Raw genomic sequence first — 23,781 nt, 5'->3', positions numbered from 1 at the left:
TTTTAAACTTTAAAAACTAAAAAGAAACAATTGTAAAAGTTATATGAACAAAAAGAAAATCTTAGTGTTTTGAAAAGTGTGGAACAAATTAACAAATAAATTAGAATTGGATTTGTTGTGACTGTATAACAGAGCTTCACTAAAACAATCTCTTAGTCGACTATGGCTTGCATTTTCAAAGGCGGTGTTGCAAGTGCTTTGCAAATGTAACTGACTAACCTTTACAAGTTTAATGAAAATAGGCTAAATAAAAGTAACATAAATGTTTTATTCGCTTGCCTGTAAAGAAATGTCATCTGCATCTATGTCAATGTGGCCTGCTAAGAACACATTGGTTGCTATGAATGACGTTGAGTTTCTAGGAACACGCGTCACAAAGCGGTTGTCATAGAAACCAAGAGCAATGTCAAAGTCTCCAATGTTCCTTCGTCCGGGAAGAGAGATTTTTCTGTGAAAAAATTTAATAGTCGTATCGAAGACGCAAGTTTAAAAATTACTTAGTTAAAAGTTTGAGATTTGAAGTGTTACATAACAATGATGATGATATCCTTTATGTTGGATATTGGTACTTCCCATCAGCCTTTTAAAGTTCAGGACCCACTTTTATTGCAATGTTTTCTTGCGACCCACAATGAGATGTGACCAAACGAATGAAAAACAAATTGATGAGAAATAAATACAATGTTTTAATGCGAGATTTGAGCTTGAATATCGGGATATTATCAAATCAAGTCGAGGCTATGTCTCACTTACCGGACGACAGGAAATAAATTAGAGCTGGCAGAAACCTCTTGTCTCATTTCATAGGTGCATGTGATGTTCATTGTACTGTCAACGTACGTGTCTGTTGCCAGTCTAAACGTTGGAGGAAGCGCTTTTCTCAACGTGTAAGTGAAGTGCATCATACTATTCCTGACCTTCAATAAATTACATAGGAACATGAATAAATAAAATAAATAAATAATAATAATAGTAAAATTTTTAATTATTAATAATAAATCATAATAATATAAAAATAATAATACTAATATAATAATAGTAAATAATTGTTAGTAATAATTTAGCAATAAATAAATTAAATGAGAAATTGGCTGAAGAGGTTATTAGAAAATAGTAACTGAATTTGATGTAATTTACTTTGCTTGGCTTTTTGCTTGGCATTGAGTACTTTTTGTAGCAGTGATATATTATGTTTTGTTCAGAAACATAAGTTGTATGAATATGTCAGGACCGGGTGTAGCAAGTAACCTCAAGGGGGGGGGGGGGGGGGGGGGCGCCTTTAACAAAACACAATGATCTGTTGGTCTATATTAACCTGACCTTGCGAATACACTATGAATAAAGTTAATTTTGTGTTGTAGAGGAGGCAATCGTCCCCCATGTTGGATCTACCACTACTTTACATCAAATAAATCGTTAACAGTTCACAATGCTTACAATTTCTTTCATGAAGTTTCACCCCAGGATCTATACGAAAGCAGGTTAGATTCTAAGCAAACGTTGATTGCATTTGTAGCGGGGTTCTACTGTAAGAAGTGGCCAATATATGTTACACGAACAGCAAACCTGACATTCGTTGGATTAAATTTAGGAAATATGCTACATTTTAGAATTCAGAATGAGCAAGATCTCGCATCAAGTCATATAAATTTCAAGCAAACTTGTTTTTATGAGAAAAATTCACACTTTGTCAGCATCACAAATATCAGTCCATTGTGATATTGCAAAACAGCTACTTTGTAAAAAAAGTCTGCAATTAAAGCATTGCCATTACCTCTACAAGTGGTTGGCATGAAGATGATTGAAAAGAGAAGCGAGTTCTCAAAGAGGAGCGACAGGATTGATCAACACTTGTGACGTCATTGACGCTTGATCCCCAAATGATCAATTCCTCATTGCCGGTTAAGTTTAAGTTGATGTAGTCATCTCGCCCAATGCTACAAAGATAAAGGGAAGAATTTACTGTAACTGACCGGCAAACGCAGCGGTCGAGAGCCTGTGGCATGAATTAGTGGTGCGATACTGACGAGCCCAGCCTCATGGGCGAAACACGTGTCTATCTCTGTCAATTCTTCGTACACTCGACTGCCGAGAAACATATGTGGACTGTGGAGGTTACACCAGTGTGATTAGTAATACGAAAAGCTCTCTAGTGAGTAGTCAGGCTTGTGGTGACCTCAGAAAGATCTCTCTTTCTAAACAGATTTATTTCCGTTATTTCGTTTTTTACAGTTGCCCAAGGTGTTGTGACCCTTCCAAAATCCTTGTAGGCATTTCAGTTATCATTTCGGTCTCAAGCACGCTTTAACATTCTCGTTTTGTCGTTTCTATCTTTTCCAAACCCCTGCAACGTTGGAAGAGATATTTTTTGCGTTGATAGTCGAAGATAAAACGTAAAACCAAAAAAAAATGAAACTGAGTTTTCTCGTACAAAGCGCACTTGTCTCAGCTGTTTAAAAATGCAAATTTCAGAAACTAAAAATGATCTTCAACAAATAATAGCTCACCTGATGTCAACGTGTTTGCTTCCACATAGGAGCTTTGTTGGCAATGCATCTTTAATGAAAAACAATGAATTGACAACTTGTAGCCGCAATATTAACAAAATTTAAGCTAGAATAGTGGAGCACTAATCTAAAAAATATAAGCAGATTGAATGAAAATTGTAATCGTGAGAGGTACCTTTGACGAGAAAGAGCAGCAAAGAAAGTTTATAATTTTTGGCCAAACACTCCAGCAGACATTCGTAAATTGACTAAATATGTACCTGAGTGTTCCACTGCCCGTGCAGCCGCGACTGAAGCGTTTTTAAGAGGAGAGGAGCTCTTTATCATTCCAGCAAGTCTGGTTGGCCAACACTCATTGCAATTGAGTTTTTGGTTTGGCAAAAATGGATTAGAAAACCGTACATCACATTCATCACAGGTTGGCCTGTTGGAAAGATTTTGTTGTAGATAAATGTTATTTAGAACTACACCACAATAGTTTTAAAATGCCCTCTACCTGGCCACTGTTCAAAGTGCCACAAACGTAGTTTCTTGTATAGGCTGCATAATTACGTTTCCAAATTTTAAATACTACATTGCTGTAACCATGCACCAAGTACATTGATGTTTCAAGACAAGTTAAGTCAACTCTTTCACGCGAAATTGGAACCAAAGTCAACCAATAATAATTGTGTGTGTTTTTATACAGTATAGCGTTGTAGCCTATCCATCGCAGATATGAGTTGCTCCTCCGGGCTTTACAAAGTAGACAGTATCAAAGCAGCCGTATAGAGATGTAACCAAGTGCATTGCAAAAAGGTTTTAATTCGGATATAACCTTGCATTAGGTCAAATCGGCAACTTTTCAAAAGTGGTATCAAATTTCATTCCTGTTTAGCTTTCAATATTGAGAGGACAGATTTAGGGCAGGAATTGACTCAGCTGCGTTAATTTAGCTGCTTTGTAAACCTCTAATAGCAACGCATCCCTGCGTTATGTAATAACATTTATTAGCTCTATTATAGTTATTATTTAAAAATATCAATAATCATATTATTAATCACAAAATAATAATATTATTATTAATGTATTACGTTTAACTAACCCTGTGCAAATCGCTTGTTTCATTACAAATTTAATGACCGAAGAAAAGTCTTCCAGGACTGTATCATGCGGAAGAAAATCTCCATGAGATGAGCTGGAGGACAAAGCTTGCAAAAACAATGTCTTGAAGAGTTCAGGATCCACAGGAGGGCAATCTGGGTTGTCTAAAGTTGCTTTTGAGCTTGGGTTGATATTTCGTTCTGCAAAGTACATCACAATTTTGGTCAGTAATTGTATAACTGAATTTACAGTAGTCTTGAAGAAGCTGAGAAAACAACTTATACGAAACAACAAAATAAACGAAGATTAAATTAGAGTTTTAGCCTACCCCTCTTTTGTAGGACAGGTACAAGAAAAAAAAGAAAAAAGCAACAAAAGAAGCTTAAAATTTGATTTGAAGTTTTGGTCTAGAACTTTCTAGAAAAACTGGCGCTACAAGTCTACAATCTAAATTGAAAGCGTGCGTGCAATCCAATTAATAAAATGTTCAACGTCGGTTTGCTATTACACTAGGTCATACCAGTGCCGGTCTTTGGGATGTGCAAACCGTGCGATCGCACAGGGCCCGCAAATTAGGCGGCCCGCAATTTACTCAGAAAATGCAGTAATTTTGTCATTTTCAAAGGAAAAATTCAACAAGTGAATTCAACAAAGGAATTCGCAACAAGAAAACATAGAGACTCAACGAATTCAACCTATTTCGTCACCTGAATATTTCGTACCCTGAAAAGATCGAGAAAAAAAAACGACATGGCCGAAATCGCTGATCGGAGTTGCCGCAAACATTTCAAAATTTCTCGATCTTTTCAGGGGACGAAATAAGTCGAAATTTAATTTTGTTACACGATTTCAAGGGACGAAATAGGTTGCATCCAGACTCAACATAGCCTACTGTTGAGACATAGCTTTATTTCCGAAAAATGCCAAAGAAAGCATGATCTTATCCTTTTGCTATGCCACCGGACAGCACCATTGCACAGTAATATTCATACTTAAATTTTTGTTGAACCTACGAATGCTCGAATGCATATGAACTACGAATGCATACGAATACGAATGCTCTCAGAATGTCCCAAATTCAAAGTAATTTTTCAAAATTTTCTGGGGGAGGCCCCCCAGACCCCCCGCCGCTGGTTGTCGTCTTTGGCGATCACACCGCCACCGCCGCCCCTCCCCTTTCAAAGTACCTAGCTACGCCACTGAATTGGATTATTGTCATTGGGGCCCGCAAAAGCATATTCCGCACAGGGCCCGAAAAACCCTAAGACCGGCACTGGTCATACTAATGATAATAATGAAATAGTAGCGCTGAAGTTACATAAGAACTCAGTTTCGAAAGAACGTATTCAGCGTAATAATGTATTTTACTTCTGTTCTGCATATTGGCACTAAAATAACAACGAGAGAATTAGGTGCTACACATTATTAAAATGAAAGGACATCTTATGATGAAGAGGACTGAAGAGGACATCTTGTGATGTCGAAAACGTTCGATACTTAATTTGTTGCGTAGTTTTGTGTTTCCATATGTAATAAACTTGAAGATGTTAAACTTAATCACATTACTCGGCTTCGTATGCCTATGGTTCAACATTATTAAAACGCCAGAAACTAAATCAGGGAAACGACTGTAGCAGTATTGGAATTGATACTTAAATTGCAAAGTATTTTCCCTTAAATTATATGCTTCTATAATGTTTAAGTCGCAAGAATTAAACACTAAAACTTTAATGGTCTGCAAACTGCGCCACATATTGACAACACATAGTCCGTAGTTGTATTGCTTGTCTTGTGGTGTAATCAGGAAAAGATCTGGCATTGTGATAATGAAATCGTTAAATTATTTAGCTTTTAGATGATTTTTTACTTCAGTTACAAAATTAACTGCACTGAATCAAACCCAATTCTTTATTGTTGTCATGAAACCAAACGGTGTGTGACGCGTGTCTTGCATCAACGTACCAGGACCAGGGGGGTAGCCAACTCAAAATCTCGGGGGGGGGGGTAAATCAACATTATTGCACATGTTAGTGAGCAGGGAAGGAGTTGGCAAAGGAGAAGCACTCAGAGGAGAGCCTCCCCTGGGAATTTTTGAACAAATATCTCAAAGTGGAGCATTCTGAAAGTAATTTCAGCCCAAATCAAAAGTAAAACTCTATCAAAAAATCCTTTAACACAAGTTGAAATGTTTATTTAAAATATTTGGGAAAAGAGAAATTGCCCCTTTGCTACCCTGACTGCGCCCCTAACCAGAGTATTCCGACGCACAGTATGAGAAACACTCTATTTACGAACCTGATTAAGCAATATTTATACTATAGTAGAGTTGTGGAGTTGGAAACAGAAGGATTTTTGCAAGTTTGAAGTCGTATTGAGTTCTTGCTGCGTTGCAAAGTTGGGAAAACGTATTTTGGGTCCATTTTCAATATCCTGGTTAGGTATAGGCCTAATTAGAGTCTCAATCGAAAAGATTTTATAGCTTAGGTGGTCCAAGATTGCTTAGATCAAAGATTGCAAAATCGAAGGTGGGCATTTTTGGTTCGAATCTGCTGCCTTGCATTATTTTAAAAGCAAAACTAAATGCTTATACCTGTTTTATACTTTCTCGGAGGTTCCATTTGTCGCTTAGAAATGATCTTTATCATCGCTGAAATTAAAAAAAAGTGTTAGCCTGCTAACACATTATTTTCTATATTAGCCAAAATTGTGACAATAATTGTATTTTGTGTTCAGGCTATAACATTTATTCAATGCACAAGTCAAGATACTGCAGGCTCAGTAGGATGTCCTTGAAGACATGGGTGACAGTTTTGAACAGACGAGGTACAAACTGTTAAGAAGACAGCTTATAAATTAAAAAGTTGTTCAAATTGGTTTAGAATATTAAATAGGGTTAATAACTAAGATCCCGGTTTCTGAAGTTTCCTGGATTTACTGGTTTTTTGATTTCCCGTTTCCCATTTTTTCAAGTAAAGATTCCTTGCTTTTGTCCGAGATTGGATTAGATTTTTTTCCGGTTTTACGGAATTCTTTCAAAACCGGAAAATTGGAGACTTCGTAGTACCATGGAGTACTTTTATTTCTATTTCAGTATACATGGCCTAGTCGTCTATTAACTTGTTGTTTTTGTGTTAACGCTTAATCACAGCTGCATGTTATTTACAAATTATAGTTTTTTTGAGCTGGTTATGTAGTTTTGTTTACAACTAAGCCATGATTATAAACAGATTTTATTATTCATAATACGAATCCTGTGGTTTTTGTTCAAGCAAACTTCTTGCTACTGTGTTTGAAAATTTATAGCTTAATCTTGTTTAATGCTGCAAACCCTATACCTGTATATTTGGTTCTAAAACCACAGAGTTAAAAGCCAGAGTGCTCAGCCATTTACATATTGTGGTGATGAGCGAAGCTGATTGGTTGATATTACAGAATCGGTTATATGCCTTATACTTTTTACGAGTGGTTACTGTAGGCTTAGCATAACGCAGTTACCATACGAACAGAATTAAAAATTGTCAAGTCAGAGATTTACAACAGAGCCTTGCTCTAAATTGAAAGAATCTCAAATAGTTGGCTTTAAAAACTACAGACGCGACATCAAATAGAGTCAAATAGAGTCAAATAGAGTCAAATAGAGTCAAATAGAGTCAAATAGAGTCAAATAGAGTCAAATAGAGTCAAGCGAATGTGTTCACAAACGAAACAACAACAATTCCGCTCGCTAGATTGCGAGCCGCATTAATTTTGATTGAAATTGAGAAACTACAAGATTTTCACCAAGCATTGTGAAAGGTAGAATTAAGGATGTTTGCTTCCAAAACGTTAAGGCATTTAATAGCAGACTTCTTTGGAAAGACGCGTTGGAAAAATTAACTATGACAAAACATACTTACGATGAGTTTGGGCAACAAATAGATCCACGCATGCGTCAACAATCACCGAAAGCGGTGACCGGTTCGAGATCACGTCATTAAAAGCAGATTTCCAGCAGTTTGCTTCATCGATGACGTCAGGACTACAAAAATAGGGTTATTAGTAGAAACACAGCAAAATCCGCCTAACTCGACACTGGATAAAATGTGGATCTTTAAGTATAAGGTCTATAATATCAGCATAAAGTGTCAGACTCAAAAACTAGAAATTGTACACGAGATTGAAACCCATTCCAGTGCAATTGCGCCACTCTCGCCGACGTTTATATTATGAGGACTTTTGTCGTATCTAGGTCTACTCCGGTAGTTGAAGGTTTATATTAAATGGTCATGAAAGCAAGGAAGCTTTCAGGTACGCCTATACTGTAAGTGTCTTGCCAAAGACGCAGCAGCATACTCTTGAGCGGTATCGAATCAGCGCCCTGTAGAACGGCAAGCCAGAGCTATAACCACTCGGTTTTTCTGCCAATATCATGAGGACTAGGTATTTTAATGCAATAGAAAGTCTAAGCCCAATAGAAAGTCTATTCAATTGGCATTAAAGGCTTACTTGTTTGGAGAGCAAGAGCCAGCATCGGAATTCTCATACCAAGATGTATGAATGATGAGAAAATCTGTGATGCTGCCCCAATTGACCTGGTTTTCGGTGTTGTTAGAGATGCAGGAAGCAAAAAATCTATTCACAAACGATGGAGGCGTTTGAAGTAGTCTCATTGGAATATTATTCCCTGTGGATTCAAAAAATTAAACAGTGTTAAATTGAAATATAATTGCTAGTAAAATTTTTAAACGTTTTGGTATGTTGGTCTGTACAAATTTGAATCACATAATCCGTTTGTGATGTTCAGTTTTAAACTTGAAGCGTATTTTGTGTCTTTTTTGAGACTCTACTTGTTAAGTAGGCTATAACCGTTGATAAAATAAATTAAATTATGTCTTGTACCAATGCAAAGAACGGGCCATAAAACCTGCACATTGTACGACACGCATTTCTGAAAAAAAGGGCAAAATGAAAAATATTTTTTTCCATAGAGCAGAAGTTATCTCTGACAATAACTATATCCACAACAGCATGACACTAAAATCGACACAAACATGTGAATTCAATATAACAATTTGCCTCATCAAAATGCCACAATTTTCAGTTTTCCGAAAAGATTCCAGGTCGCGATCAAAGTAAGCTCTGCACTCCATTTTCAAAATTATTGTTGTAGATTCTTCTAAAGACAGATAAAACCAAGCAACCACACGGCATTTAACATCATACATTTAGAGTGAACATAAAACTATAAACTACGAACGTTTTCGGCCATACTCAGTTAGCCCTTCTCAAGTAACGATTCTTATAAACTTACCTAAGTTAACAGCGATTTGCGTAACGGGTTCTTTTAGCAAGGATGAGTTCTTGATCATTCCAGCAAGTTTAGTTGGCCAACATTCGTTGCATTTCAGTTCCCGAGTGGGATCTTCAGTACTCCTGTAGTGTGTGTTGCACAAATCGCATGTTGGTCTGAATAAAACAAACATCTTGTTACTGCTAAGGTTAATCATGACTGTACTTTCACTTTCATCATCATCATCGTCATGTTTTTTTTCGATCATCAAAGAAAAAATCAATATCACTTTTCACAACATAGCAGAGGTCTGGAAAAAGGAAGAAGCGACAAAACGCGAACTTTAAAGCGTGCTCGAGCGAGGAATGATTTAATGAATACTAAGATTTTGGTAAGGTCACAACACCTTAATAATTGTGTAGCTATCTTATAAGGAGTTATTTATTGTAAAAAACTTCACAAATCCAAAAAAACTTACTCTGTACACAAAGCTACTTTTTCGACGTATTCAATTATGGATTTGAAGCCTCGCAGTACTGAAGATAAACGTTTCAGGGATCGGCGAGGAGTTGAAGACTTTAATGCTTGAACGACTTGCGATGTAAATTGATTGGCATCAACAAAAGGACATTCCGGATTGTTTATAGAAGGCCCTGAAGTTCAAGCATAATTCAGAAATCTTGCATTTCACAACTGATTGATTTGATTGAAAAAATTCTTATTTTCGGATTGAAAATTTTTTTTTAATGCTTAACTACCCATGATAGTTTTGCATATTTATAGAGGCTTTGAACCACTGACGCTGGCCCGACACCGAGATTAACAAGAGGAAGTTTTCGATTGTTGAATTGTTATTGTCCGTGAAATCTCAACTTCTTGAGTCCTATTGTCAACCAAAACCAACGCGTTTTAAGAAAATTGTGTTACCAAATTTGCAATATTTTTTTTAGTAAAAATCCAATTAAATAGACTCTATCAGTTTAGGAATCCGGAACTATGGCAGCCTTGTAAAAACAGCTGGATTCATTCCAGAAGGGTCAGTAACAAAATTAAAAAAATTTGTCCTTCAATGTTATTTGTGGATTGCTATGTAATTCGCAAAGTATCCAAGTCTTTTATTTAAATCTCTGAGCAATGCATGCACTCTTTACAAACTGAAGATGAAGTTATTCCTCTTGCCTGCAATATGAGGAACTACACTTGCTGTGCTTCTCTTTGTTCTGACACCTGTAAAACAAAATAGATATTTAACAACTGATTTTTAAGCCGGCGACAAACTATTTTAAAATCTCATGAAAGGGACCCACAGATAATTCTGTCCGACGATTTTTTGAATAGAAGAAAAATAAACACAATAAAACATGCAGCTACCATAACTATATAGTCATGCATTGTTGCAAAGGCTGGAAAAGCTACATTTCAGTTTGATTCATTTTTTACATAAAATGACCTACCCAATACAATTTATCTTTTTTTTTTGCTTGTTACTGGGTAAATGCAGTAAAGATCACCACAATTTAATATTAAGAATGCAAAGTTATTGCTTACTTTGAGAATATTTAAACAAGGGCAAACTAGTTTCATTTCTAAAGAAAATGTAGAGAAAAAGAAAAACTAAAGAATGTTCAAATTCAAGTAGGCTTTGATGAGGACATTGATCATTAAATTACAAAACACAACGTTAGATGGACGTGGTACAATGTGTGAAATAACATGTTAAACTCTTGGCTGTACAGCACAATAGCCTATACCGGAAAGATATGTACAGCTGCTTGTATTTTACAATGTAACAACATAAACAGTATATCAGGTAAATATGTGACGAAAGTTACTTGTAAATAAAACAAAGCGATCCACACAAATGTCCACTATGTGGCTTTCTGGTGATCCTGAGAACATCAAATCTCTGAAAGCTGCTTTCCAGCAATTGGCTTCTGCAGTTACGTTGGGGCTGAAAAAGAATAAGATTTGGATGGCTCAGATGCATTTGCACAACAGTCACACATCTGAACTACACCTACACACCACATATATGCCTACACGCTACACATTGCGTACACACCACATATATGCCTACACGCTACACATTGCGTACACACCACATATATGCCTACACGCTACACATTGCGTACACACCACATATACGCCTACACGCTACACATTGCGTACACACCACATATATGCTTACACGCTAAACATTGCGTACACACCACATATACGCCTATACGCTACACATTGCGTACACACCACATATATGCCTACACGCCACACATTGCCTACACACTTACACACCACGTATACGCCTACACGCCACACATTGCCTACACACCGACACACAACATATGCATTCTACTTAAATTTTGTGGTGAACCTGATTTACTCATAAATAGTAATTAATGCGAAGGAGTCGAAATAAACATTCTTCAGGAGAAAATTGGAAGTAAGAAGGCAAATGTGAAGTTTTAGAACTTTTGTTGAGGACTGTAGACGTTTTACAATGACCCGGGTGTCAAGATCAATAGTTTAAAATCACTGCATTCATTTGTTGCATTGAGGATTGTAATCCATCAAATCTAACTGGCATCACTTTTAGAACTGTCTTTGGAAACTTCTACACACGTCCATACCAGTTTGTACAGTACACTTCGAAATTTCAACCAACTCAGCTTGGAGCAGATTTTCTGGACGGCTGCTCACTTGAAGCGCTAAACGTTGCATGGTAACAATAGCCATGGGTAACGTTTTAGTTTGTATTCTTAGACAAGATCTTTTTATGAATACTCTTTTGAATTTTTGAACCATCCTTATAGCTTAAACAGGCTCATCAGAACCAGAGAGGCTCATCAGAATCAGAAGCATAATTATTAACAAAATGTAGAGTTTGGTCTACTTTGTTACACATAAATACTCCTGAAATGACGCAAAAGGAAGCGATCATCAAATATCTTCAAACAATAAGGACAGCTAAAGCCAACAAAGTTGATTTAAACTACTGCAAAAAGGAAAATGGGAATCCGAAACAGATGTAAGAGAGATGTTGCTCTTTAATGTAATTACTTGTTTGCAGCGCACTCGCCGACGTCTGAATTCTGAAACCAAGAAGTGTGCAGAATGTTGAAATCGGTGATAGCACGCCAATCCACTTGACTGCTGGAGGTTGCCTTCAGACATGCAGCAAAATACTTGTTCACAAATCTGGGGGGGTCTCGTGGACTGAGAGGATAAGGTGGGGTGCTCGATGTTTGAGTTTGTCCTGGAAAATAAAACAATAATTTCTGTAAAATCTGCACACAATAAGTGCACATCTGAGCCACGGATGGGTAAAATTACGACATACGTTTAACGCAAAATATATCTATATTATTTTGATGCAAAGTATAATCAATATTTGAAGCTAAGTATATCTACTGTATGAAGCCAATACCTTTTAGAAGCTGTGTTGCAGTGATTGGATGAGCCCTTCATTTTTGTTGTTTTTCTTAATTTTGTAGGTTATTTCTGCTTAAAAATGGGAAAAACCAACTGAAAAAAAATTTTAATAAAAAAAAAATTAAATGAAAAAAAAACTGAAAAAAAATTGATTGCTTTAAATTTTTGCACAATTGCAAGTTTAGCATGATGATGTAATAGAAGCGTTTATTCTAGATTTCACCGACATAGTATTTCTATAATCCTCTGCTTAGTAAATTTTATTTGAATTTTCAAGTGTTTGCCATTATACTTGCTCAAGCTAGATCAAATTGAAATTATAATATTCGAAAGTTGCGTTTTGCTAAAACTATGAAGAGAAGAAAAGGCAGAAATAAAGAAATGAATATGGAGGATTGGAGGTCATGAACATTTTTATTTATTTAATTAATTTGTAATTTTTCGTTTGTTTTTGGTCCAGTTGTGCTGACATCTATTGATATTGTAGGCTAATTCTTATTTCGACTCAGTTGTGCTGACATCTATTGATGTAGGCTAATTTTTATTTCGACTCAGTTATGCTGACGATTCCTAATGGAAGAAAACCGGTTCCATAACATAAATTAAATCTTATTGAAATACTATTGTGAGTGTTAGCCTGGTGAAATGTTTTAAGGTTCAGACCAAGGAAAAAAAGCTATTGATTTATTTTCTTATTTCTGCTTAGTAAATTAATTCCGCAGCTGTGATGGGTACAATTATGACGTGGTAAGCTATTTGTGGGAAATTTTATTGGTAACGTCAAGCAACTCATTGCTTTTGCGATAAGTTTTGGTCCAGAAGTTGAATTTTCATTTTGCATGTTTAGTTGTTTTCAGCAATATGTCCTGTGTTTTGCCATGCTAGACAGGTAGTCACTACCTGGTCTAGCCCCCTGAAGAAGTCAGTCGTGTCTGATTGACGAAACGTCGGATAAAAGCAGATTGTCACTGTATACATCTTGTGATAGTTTAGCTTAATTTGCAACTGCGACAAGTTAACCTATCCTTACTCTACGACTACCCTAGGTTAATAGTTTAAAGCTTTCACCTACAAAAATATAGAAGTGTCCAGATGATAAAACGATAAAATTTTTCAAATAAATAAACTCCCATCCCAAAGGTAAACACTAAACATCTACCTTCAAAAAGCAAATTGTTATGATTATTATAAAAAAAAATTGTGAAATACGGAGAGATATAGGTTATACAATTTTGGTAAAGATGTTATTTTCTTGAATCATAGACTAATTTAATACAACATAGCACCACACGACATCTACTGTAACATAATGCGGTAAAGCGAAAATAAACTATGAATTGCAATGCCTCCTATCTGCCAAACGTCTTTACTTAATTATGTGCCATGTAATGATGCGTTTTTTTCTTGCGTAATTAACCGTTATGTGATGTGCCTCAGTATCAATTATTTTGTTACTTGATGAGGGTTATCATATGTATTGGGCCTGTAATGTATTCAGGCAGTCGAAGTCTGTGTAACATTACAGGGCCAAAAACGTTCGTAATATATAGTTTATTTTCCTCTTATTGTATTACGTTAAATGCCGTGCGGTTGCTAGGTTGTATTTGTTTATAGTTATAGGTTAAAATCAAAACAATGAGAAAACTACCGCGAAATCAAGCCTAAAAATTTTTTAAACTTATGATTTTCTTAGTTGAAAAATCTAAGTTTTCTTAGTTAAAAAATCCATTTTTTTTCATTTACTCATTTGAAAGTATGAAAACTATAATTAGACTTCATCATATTAGCAATAATTTTTCAGATAATATTAAACGCTATTTTTGAATGATCAATAATAATCAATGCAATATTTCCGGGTAAAGAGTCCAAGTAATTTATGTGGCTACTACGAGAACCTTTATAAAGCAACTACATTTGCATAGAAATGTTTGGCAACCTTGAAATATGAAATGCTACGTAGACAATGAATATATGTTACGTAGACAAAGCAATAAAACCATCCAAATCGATACTGACAAGTTTGTTCAAAATTAATTAAATTTCTATACACTGAAAATACTTTTTTGTCATTTCGAATTGAAAAACCCTTCAGAGTTCAGACCCATTGTTGTTTCACGTCAAAATAAATTAAAAATTTTCAACAAATTCTAAACAAAATTAATTTTAAGCCATGAAAAGCGCCAAATGTAGACAGAATTTATTTTTTTCAATGAAGAGTAAAGTTATTGCATATTGCAACGTCCAACTGTTCAAGTGTAGGTTGAGTATAATTGTGTGCGTATACGTCAACTTTTACATAACTGCAAATGTTCTTAATTCTTGAAGCTGAAGAGGATTTGTTTTAGACGGCCAGTTATGTTTTGCTTAACCTAATATGGTTGTTTGACAATGTGTAGGCTGGGAAGCCACACAAATATATTTTTAAGGAGAAAGATTTTTCAGCCAAGAATTTTGTAAAATTGACTTACAATGTCGCCTGATAAATTTCGCACAGATAAAAATAGAAAGTTTGAAGTTTTGAAGTTTAATACACTATATAGTCTAATTTTTATTTTGGCACATAGCAGCTTTATCTTCAATATTAATATTGAAGCCAATGGGCCAATATATATATACATATCTATATATTTTTTTACTTTCCTTTTATTTCATTGTTTATAAAAAAATCGTTTGTTTTTTCCTTCTATTTGTTACAAAATAATGACAAATTGGTTTAATAAAATTGAGCAATTTGAATATTAATTTAATACCTTTTCAGTTAGTAAAATGACACTGCAGTAGCTCAATTCTTTATGCTCAGGGCCGGGTTTAGCTGATGGGGGGCTCGGGGCACTTTTCGATCGGGGGCCCCCATGCAAAATTTGTTTTGCGCCTTCGGCGCACTATTTCTACGTCCAAGGGGGGCTAGTTTAAGTGATGGGGGGCCTGGGACACTTTTACAAGGTAACTTAAAAGTCACCTACACTGCTAATGGCTTTCCGCCAAGCTCAGTCGCCACCTTGTGACTAAAAATTAACCTTGAAGAAAAAAGAGGCATTTTGCAGAAACTTCAAAGGCGGAGAGAAAATAATAGTAATAACACAAAATCACATTTTCAGACGTTGGGGGTCCTTTAAAAAGGGTCCCAGGGCAACTGCACCCTCTGTCCCCCCTAAATCCGGGCCTATTTATGCTGCAAACGTTTTAAGCTGAGATGGCCAACAGACTTACCAACAAAGAAGATGGTATGATACGGTATGATAGGTATGATACAAACATCATTGGCAAACATATTTTCAATGTTTCAAACATTATATTTACACAAATTATAATCCAAGTTAAAATAATAGTCTAGTTCATGATAAATTTTAATATCTTCTCTCTTCCATCCCTAACTGTCACAATGCGATAAAAGGATAAAAACTTATTTTTATTTTGTTGAAGTCGATAAATCACTGGTTCTTAATTCCTTGTTGGCACCATCTTAAATTCACCAACCAGTTCTCACACCCCTTGTAGCATTGATCAAAAATAATAATCACACACAAATACAATTGACAACTTTGTTTCTTGCTTCCTTGTATGACTAGTTCCATTGGTCTAGCTTCTACCCACCCCCTGGGAACAGGTCTAGCACGCTACAGTGGTGTGTGTACCACTACGTACAAATGTATGTAATAAATCAAACGACACTGGGCTGTGAATCTAAAATCCCATCTCAACCTAAAACATCTCGTCGTATACATAGCAAGCAACCAATCAACCAAATGCAACGAATGCATGAGTGGTGATTGGTGAAAGCCCTGGAATGGCATGAAAGTGCAAACCTTTTCTCAAAACAGTTGAAGGTAGCCTAAGTCTAATCTCATGAAAGGTCTGTAGATGATATCGTCTGGAACTGATAAAACAAAGATTCAAAGTTCACATTTTTTATTCAAATATTACAAGAAATTTTCTCTCAGTCAAATACTGCAGTGTGTTAATGCCAAGTCATGTCCCACCACATGTTACAGATAGAAAAAGATAGCAAATATATTTTCCGTGGCAGACTTGTTATAGAAGTGCCAAGTGCAAACGAAAATTTTTCAGTCGCCACTTATTGCAAGAGAAAGATTAATCTTCGCATCAAACTTCTATATTTAAACCATCCCAACGTAGCTCATGCAAAAGTTGTCTGCACAGTTTTAAGGTCAAAGAAATTCCAAACAACTTCTTCACAATCAGAGAGCTGTAGGTTTCAAAATGCAAGTTGTATAATTCTAGCACATCACGTTGACTATAAGTAATTTACAATGATTGAATTGCAATAATTTTTTTCGAATTAATTTTTAACTGCAATTAAAAAGGACGCTTAGACACTTCGTACCCTTTGTAAACGTTGACAACTTTAAAACAACATGAAAACAATTAGAAAAATGTCTGCCTAAAGCTACCAAAATACGATAAGCCTAGTATGCGTGACAAAATTCTGGAGGTCAAACCCCTCTCCCCAGGCCATATACCACACTAGTTGCTTCTTTGGACTTTAAATTTTCTATTGTTCATTTTCTCTTAAAAATATTGACTTGTTGAAAATCCAATGCCCCCCTAAAAACTTTTTAGATCTCTATTGTTGTAGTTCTGCCCAAAGGGCAACGCCAAAAGTTTATGACATTGTTTGCAAAACTTGGACTTACAGTCATTGGGCACACAATTAACACTTCAGGAAAGAATCCTTACAACCTAAGCTGTGTGACTTGGAGTTTGTTATTATAACTTCATGTTATTCACTCTTTTCATAGCATTTAGTTGGTGCATGACGAAAATACGCCTAGCAGCGTTTTATTTTCAAACCCATTGTAGCTGATGTACTGTACATCTTCGGATAGCCACAAAAATCTTCAAAAATCTGATGTATATAACGAATTGATTGAAAGAAATAAGCATAAACTGTTTGTAACGATCCCCCATCTAACAGTCATGATCGGCAGTAATATGTTGTTGCCGTCAAGCTTTTGCTATAAAGCTTCTTAAAACAAAAACTTAAAAAAAGTTAGACAATTTTAATCAAGCTTGTTCAAAGTTGAGCGACAGCCAAAAGTTCAATCAAATAGAGTTTTCAACTTGAAAGTAAGATTAGCGCTCACACCACATCTCACACGTTTCTTCTTATTAAAATTAAAAAGATTTTTATAAACTTTCATACAAAATGTACAAAACTGTAACACAACCATCCAGGGCCGTTGAAAGGATAATTTGGGCCCTGTACCAATGTAATCTTCGGGCCCCAAATCAAAACACTTTTTAGAAAAACCCACTGCACTATATTCAAAGAATATGCAGTGATTTCCTCAACTTTCGGGGCCACTTGGAAAGGCAACGGACCCATAAAATTATTCGGGCCCGAGCCCAAAGAACCCCTGGACTCCCCTGTCAACGGTACTGCAACCATTTACTCCAGTGGAATTTATTGGAAACTGCATTCCTAAACTCGTCGCATTCATAATATAGAAATCTATAATTATAAAGAAACCATGCGCTTGGGTGTGATCGAAACGATTATGAATCAGAACATGGACGTCTTGACTGACGGTTTTACTGGTAACTACTTTATCATTTTCAATTGACTCAAGGTCCCCCAGGGAGATAATCTGGGTCAAGGTCAGCTTATTGTCCGATTTGAAGTAGAAACACTTGCCATTGCACACGTTCTCTCATATGCGGTGCTTGTAAGACGCATTTATTTTTGCAAAACTTGGCTTACTTCAAACTACAATAAAACAAACTAGTTTGTTTTAAAGCTTTCTAAGAGACGAAATTGCACCTGTTTTTCACTCACCCCCAAGATTGTTTTTTTTTTCTATGTAGCAGTTAAACAAAAAAACGCGAAGTAAAAAAAATAAAAATTCAGTTTGTTTTTCGTCATTAACTTGACATTGATGAAAAAGAAAGCTGAAATTACAATTTATGTGTGACACATTTGCATACTGATCAGCAAGGAAAAATGGACTTAGTTTCATACAGTATTTAATTTAATTAATAACGTATGAAAGACTATTGTGCAAAACGCTTTAAAATAACGAGGACGTTTTAATGATTTGGTGATGGTTTCGGCAACAAAATAACTTAAAAAGGAGTTCGGTTCACTTTTGGTGCCACTGATTAGTTTTCCATGTCCAACACACTTTTCCACTATATTTGGTCTCTTGCATTCAAATATGCACGAGTTTGTGTGCCCTGTCACTAACTCAAAGTCAATTGTCTTTTTATTTATTTTGCTTATGAAACGTTTTTGTTGAGAACAGAGTTGCCCTACCAAGTTTGATATAATCATCATCCACCTGCTATCTTCAAAAGGATTTTTAAAACGAATTTTATTAATTAGACAAGATTCGAACTTCAGACTCGCTAGATCGGTGATTTCCTAGTGGAATCACGTGACTAGGCGATCATTCAAGCATTGAAATAATTTTAAAAGTTTTCGTAAGGGATTCTTCTGATAGACGTTATTATTTTTCAGAGACGGTTCGATAAGGCTGAATCAATTGTTTAAAACATCATTTAGAAATTGCAGTTTTGAACAAAAGTTATAAACAAATTGACTAACTGCTCCAAGAATACTCATATGAATATTGCCTATATATTAAGCTTGTTCAGTACATTGAATGCTATTGGTAAGCTGCATGCATATCGGCAAACCAAAAATAAATCGGAAATCAAAGAGACGGCATTAATTAATTAATTGAAGAATTTTTGGCCCAATATAACTCTTGTAATCGTAGAGTACATATTTCGACGTGTTTTTACTGCATTTCTTGTATACTTTAAGCAATGAAATTGACATTAACGCATTGAAATTAGCTTTTTCTTTTAAGGTATTGCATGCTCTATAGCTGCACTCATTCTTCAGCCCAGAACACGTATTTTGGCACAATAAATTCGTGCCAATCAAATGCAGTCAAAAGAGGAAAATGCTATTTAATGTGAAACAGACAGTTGATTGTCTTCTCAACAAGTTGTCTTGATCGTAATGGCCTACACGGATGTCTGCAATGGGCAGCACCCGATTTCTATTTCGGTAAAAACGTTAACGAATGGTATAAACAACTGGAAACTAGGAAAGTTAATTGACTTTTAACTTTCAGTTTTTCAACGTTAAAAACTAAAAAATAAACGTAAAAATGATGTAGCTTGTCTGAATCTACAACTGAAACTTATTTTTCATCGAAGCAGTTTTTTATTTTCTTGATTAATTGATGTTTTTCTGCCCATTGAGTTTCAGCCAATGACATTTTAGGAGATGATCTGCGATATTTATTTTAGGCCCGTGTGCAGGATATGCGTAACATATGTACTGTAACTAGGGTTCTATTTTTATAATTACATAAAATGTGAGCTTTTAATCGTATTTGCACATTCATAAGCTTTACATATTTAAAAATTGATTTTTCAGACGAAGTTGCATTTTAATGACATTTTGATTGCAGATTATCATGAAATTGTCCAAATGCTCGAAAATTGAAGAATGGAACATCAGACAAGTTTTATCTTTTAAATGTTATCTTCCACTCCCACGACGAACATATTGCCTACTTAGTGAGATTATGGATGCAGCATTACGTCAGGGAAACGTCAAAAAATCAAAAATTAAAAAAAAAATTTCAAAAATTGGTTGTTTTTCAGATGCATTTCTGAGAAAACATCTTGCAAAATTAAATTTCTCATGGTTTTGGTACAGTGCGCACGAATTAAATCTTTGGAAACAGATCAAAGAATTTTATTTCAAAGAATGTGTCAGTACCTTGACATATTATAAACGGCTTTGTGACAAAGAAAAGAGAAAAGCGTTTTGAATGAAACCAGCAAGAGAAAAAAAATTCATCAAATATTTTTTCTATTTTACTGAAACTCCACAAAGAAAATTAAATTTTGTTTATTCCGGCGATTTAAAAACTTGTTCTTGTGACGATATGTTTTTGCTAGATTAGTTTGGGCAATAGCTAAAAAAGTTTAATGTAATCTGTTGCCCACCAAACTACCAACTGTAGACTTAGAATTTCACCGTCTACAAATGATGCTAAAATAAGCCTTTCAACTTAGCTATGCTTTTATGATATATAACAGTATTTAGCCTAATATTGCAGCCAAAATTGGCTTAATATTGGATGAGTTTGTGCAGGTAGCAATTGAATTAACAATTGTGCCCTAAAACTCTTATTTGTGTAAAAGTTTCACGCTTTGAATAACCAGTTTGGTCTTGAGATCATTGACTGATGTGTTACTTGTTATGAGACAATACTTACTGTACAAAGCAAGTTGTCATAAAAATATATCTTATAATAACTATAATTCCTTTAAACAAGGTATTCAACAGTATAACATTTGCACAACAACTAAAGTATAAAAGTACTCACCTTTACCGTAAAAACTTGCTGAAATTAAAAATAGCAAAACCAAAATTGTTCTCTTCATCTTCATTATATAATTTCTGAACCTTTAGCCTCGTCTTCAAGATTAAGAGTAGCTCCTTACTAACAGTTAAACAAAAACTCTTCTAAAAGCTTTGGTTAGTTAGCAAGATAGCGACGTGTGCGACTGCAATGGGGCAATGCATGACTTCGAAAATTTATTTTTGCCTTTTATATCGTTGAAATTACTAAATTTAGCATAGATATGTCAACGTGATGCTACAGCGGTGGTATGCCCTGGGGATAGACATATGTTCCTACATTTTTCTTACCAGTTGCAATGATTTGTCTATATGCATGTCATTGCCAGCACTATTGATTTACGTCTGCAGACGTTGAATCAATGTAAAAATGACAGATTTTGCTGTTTGGGATACTACTTCAAGATGCATCTTTTCTTGTAAGTTTGATTTGTTAAATGTTGTGATAGCATGTAGGGATGCTTAAACAACGTCCAAATTAATAAATTTAGCTTAAGGAGCATATCAAAAAACATACGTAGGAATGAAGCAATGCACGTACAATTGTATACAGGTACAATTGTATACAGATCTTCAATGCGAGTATCGACAACACTGGTTGCATGTGGAAATGCTCGATGTGTCACTGTAAAAGTACAATTGTTCAATATGATGGCATATGGCATCCATGACACTGATGAGGCCAAAATGCAAAAACAGTGACCCTGTCTACAGTAAATAGCGATAAAGGATCAATAAGAATAAGAGAAATTAAGATGTTTGACTCTCAAGGTGTGCGCTTGAGAAACACACTCTGTTCAGCGGTACCTGGTGAGTGCATTAATTTGGAAACACCAACACCAACATCATTTGAAGTATCACGTAAACCTGTAGGCAACCTGTCAGGATAAAACTTTCACAAAAGCTTTTTCCTTCCGAGGATAAAGTTTTCCACAAACAATCAATCAAGTACTATCATGGAACTTTTGAAGGATGCTTAAAATTTCAGGTGATATTATTGACTAAAGGAATGCTTAAATTTCTCGCAAAGACAAAAGCACAAACGAAAATATATTAATTACATTTTAACATACACATCAACATGGAGATTCTACAGGCTATGAAAACAAAACGCAAGTATTTTGACCGCATGACTTGAGAATTAGTCGGCTGCATAGCCGAGTGGTGAGAGCTCTAGAAGGATACTCAAAAGGGCGCCGGTTCGACACCGCTCAAGAGCATGCTGCTGTGTCTTTGGCAAGACACTTAAAGGCTGAAGGTGGACACGAAGATTGGCTTCCTTGCCTTTTCGTTCACTTAATTTAAATCTTCAACCACTGGATGCAAGCCTGGATATGACAAAGAGACTTGAAGCAAGCAATTCATAGACTTCTACTAAAAGGGAAAATGAATTGAAAACGAAATAGGGGTAGACCACCAAGATGATGGTGATGTTTTGTTTGGATGTAAAACAACACAAAATGTACATAAAACAAAAGCGTAAAGTGTGCATTTAATAAGAAAGTGCGAAAGACCGTAGCCCTAAAAAGGCGTATAGGAGGTGGTCGAGTCTGCACTCTCTCATTCGACAAACACCATGACAAACGGAACAAGGTTTGACTGCATAAGTGCAATTAAAAAATCACACAACAAAAAATGTGGTACTCCTTTGCTTCAAAATCCCGACTAGCGGAAGGTTCTTGATGATGTTAATCGGTAATTTTTGCCTGTCATCAATCAATTTTACGAAACAATACTTTTCTAACTTGAAAGAGTAACTGGAAAGAGTATGCACTTGATACAAGGCAAAAATGTAAGGCGGCGCTTACTATTTCCAGTTTAATTTGTTGCTGTAATTAGGCTTATAATCTATATTAGGCTATAGATTCTATATTAAAACCAATATTACTAAGCTGAACGTTTTCATGAAATTCTGATATCGAACATTCTTTAAAGGTTATGAAACCGGTTTTCCACAAATTAAAAAAATCTCTTTTCACAATTTTGTCATCCACATACATTGTAATTTTATTAATGGTAAAAATATCGAGCCTAGCAAGACACAAACACAATTTTCTCATAATGGTGTCATGAATTTACCAAAGTCGTGACAAAAGGCAATATGGCCACTCCCTCGTATTTTCTCTACCATAAGGCTTTATTGTTCTGTGTTTGTTTGTTTCTTTTCTTGGTACATATTTTATATGTATATACATTATATGAGCTTTTATACTTACATATTTAGTACACGAGATATCTATTATCAACATATACATCTATAGCCTATCCGCATTTATTATTCATTGTCATCACACTAATAATTGCGGTTTAAATAACAATTTGCTTGGATTTTTTGAACCCATAAACACAAATAAGCTACTGGCAATTTATGAACGGAATGACAGTGCAAAAATAGATTTTGGAAAAAGTGCTTTAAAAAGGCAGTTTGGAGTCACTGTGTTCACGAAAAAAATAATTGGAAGCGCTTCAGGTCAATGTGAGCCCTCATATAATGCCAAGTGCAGGACAATAACACTTTTCTTTTATCTGAATATTTGTGGTAAGCGGGAAATCCCCCATGATGTCGAGCAGTTTATTGTTGGCCATGTGATGTCGTTACTTCTGCGGTGGATATTTACTCTTTCAACGCTTGCTCCTAATGAAAGTTTTAAATTTAACTGATAACATTGCTTTCATTAATTTCTTTTGAAGATTTTGTTGTTTTCAAATAGGTCACAAAATCCTTGCTAGGATCTTGTGGTTCAAACGAAATATGTTTCTGACCTACAAAGCAAAAAAATAATTTACATAACGCAACAACAGCCTAGAAAAGGGTAGAAAGTTAAAACGTGTCTACGTACACACTTTGTCGAGGTATTCCTCGTGCAAAATCGTTTAAATTAACTTTACTTTGATTTGCTTTTATTTCCCTTTTCAACTGGTTCTTTATAGCAACGTTTTTGTCTTCAAAACATTTGTATTGGTATTTCTCATGATTCTGGATCATCCGCACTCATGTAGCCTGCACTGACCAAAGCCCACACTAAAAAAAGCTTGATATCAGTCTCATTGGCCATCTTCGGAAACGAAGGGCGAACATCATTGGT

At 35.4% G+C, this 23,781-nt stretch overlaps 1 protein-coding gene across 1 annotated transcript; it reads right to left on the bottom strand.

The window, feature by feature from the left end:
* Positions 1-267: 267 nt before the first annotated feature.
* On the bottom strand, positions 268-11,592 carry LOC145774550 (uncharacterized). Its single transcript, XM_082585816.1, has 13 exons — positions 11,522-11,592; positions 10,692-10,810; positions 10,039-10,086; positions 9,338-9,512; positions 8,881-9,035; positions 8,076-8,253; positions 7,487-7,608; positions 3,592-3,790; positions 2,768-2,931; positions 2,508-2,556; positions 1,775-1,937; positions 754-917; positions 268-448 (listed from the first exon to the last, which is right to left on the bottom strand). Exons 1-13 carry the CDS (start codon positions 11,590-11,592, stop codon positions 268-270), a joined length of 1,788 nt encoding a protein of 595 aa, XP_082441942.1.
* Positions 11,593-23,781: the final 12,189 nt, after the last annotated feature.

Source organism: Aplidium turbinatum, chromosome 7, assembly GCF_918807975.1.
Source record: "Aplidium turbinatum chromosome 7, kaAplTurb1.1, whole genome shotgun sequence".
Classification (NCBI taxonomy): domain Eukaryota; kingdom Metazoa; phylum Chordata; class Ascidiacea; order Aplousobranchia; family Polyclinidae; genus Aplidium; species Aplidium turbinatum.
Note: the sequence above shows the minus strand (reverse complement) of the source record. Positions and strands in the feature narration are given on the sequence as shown.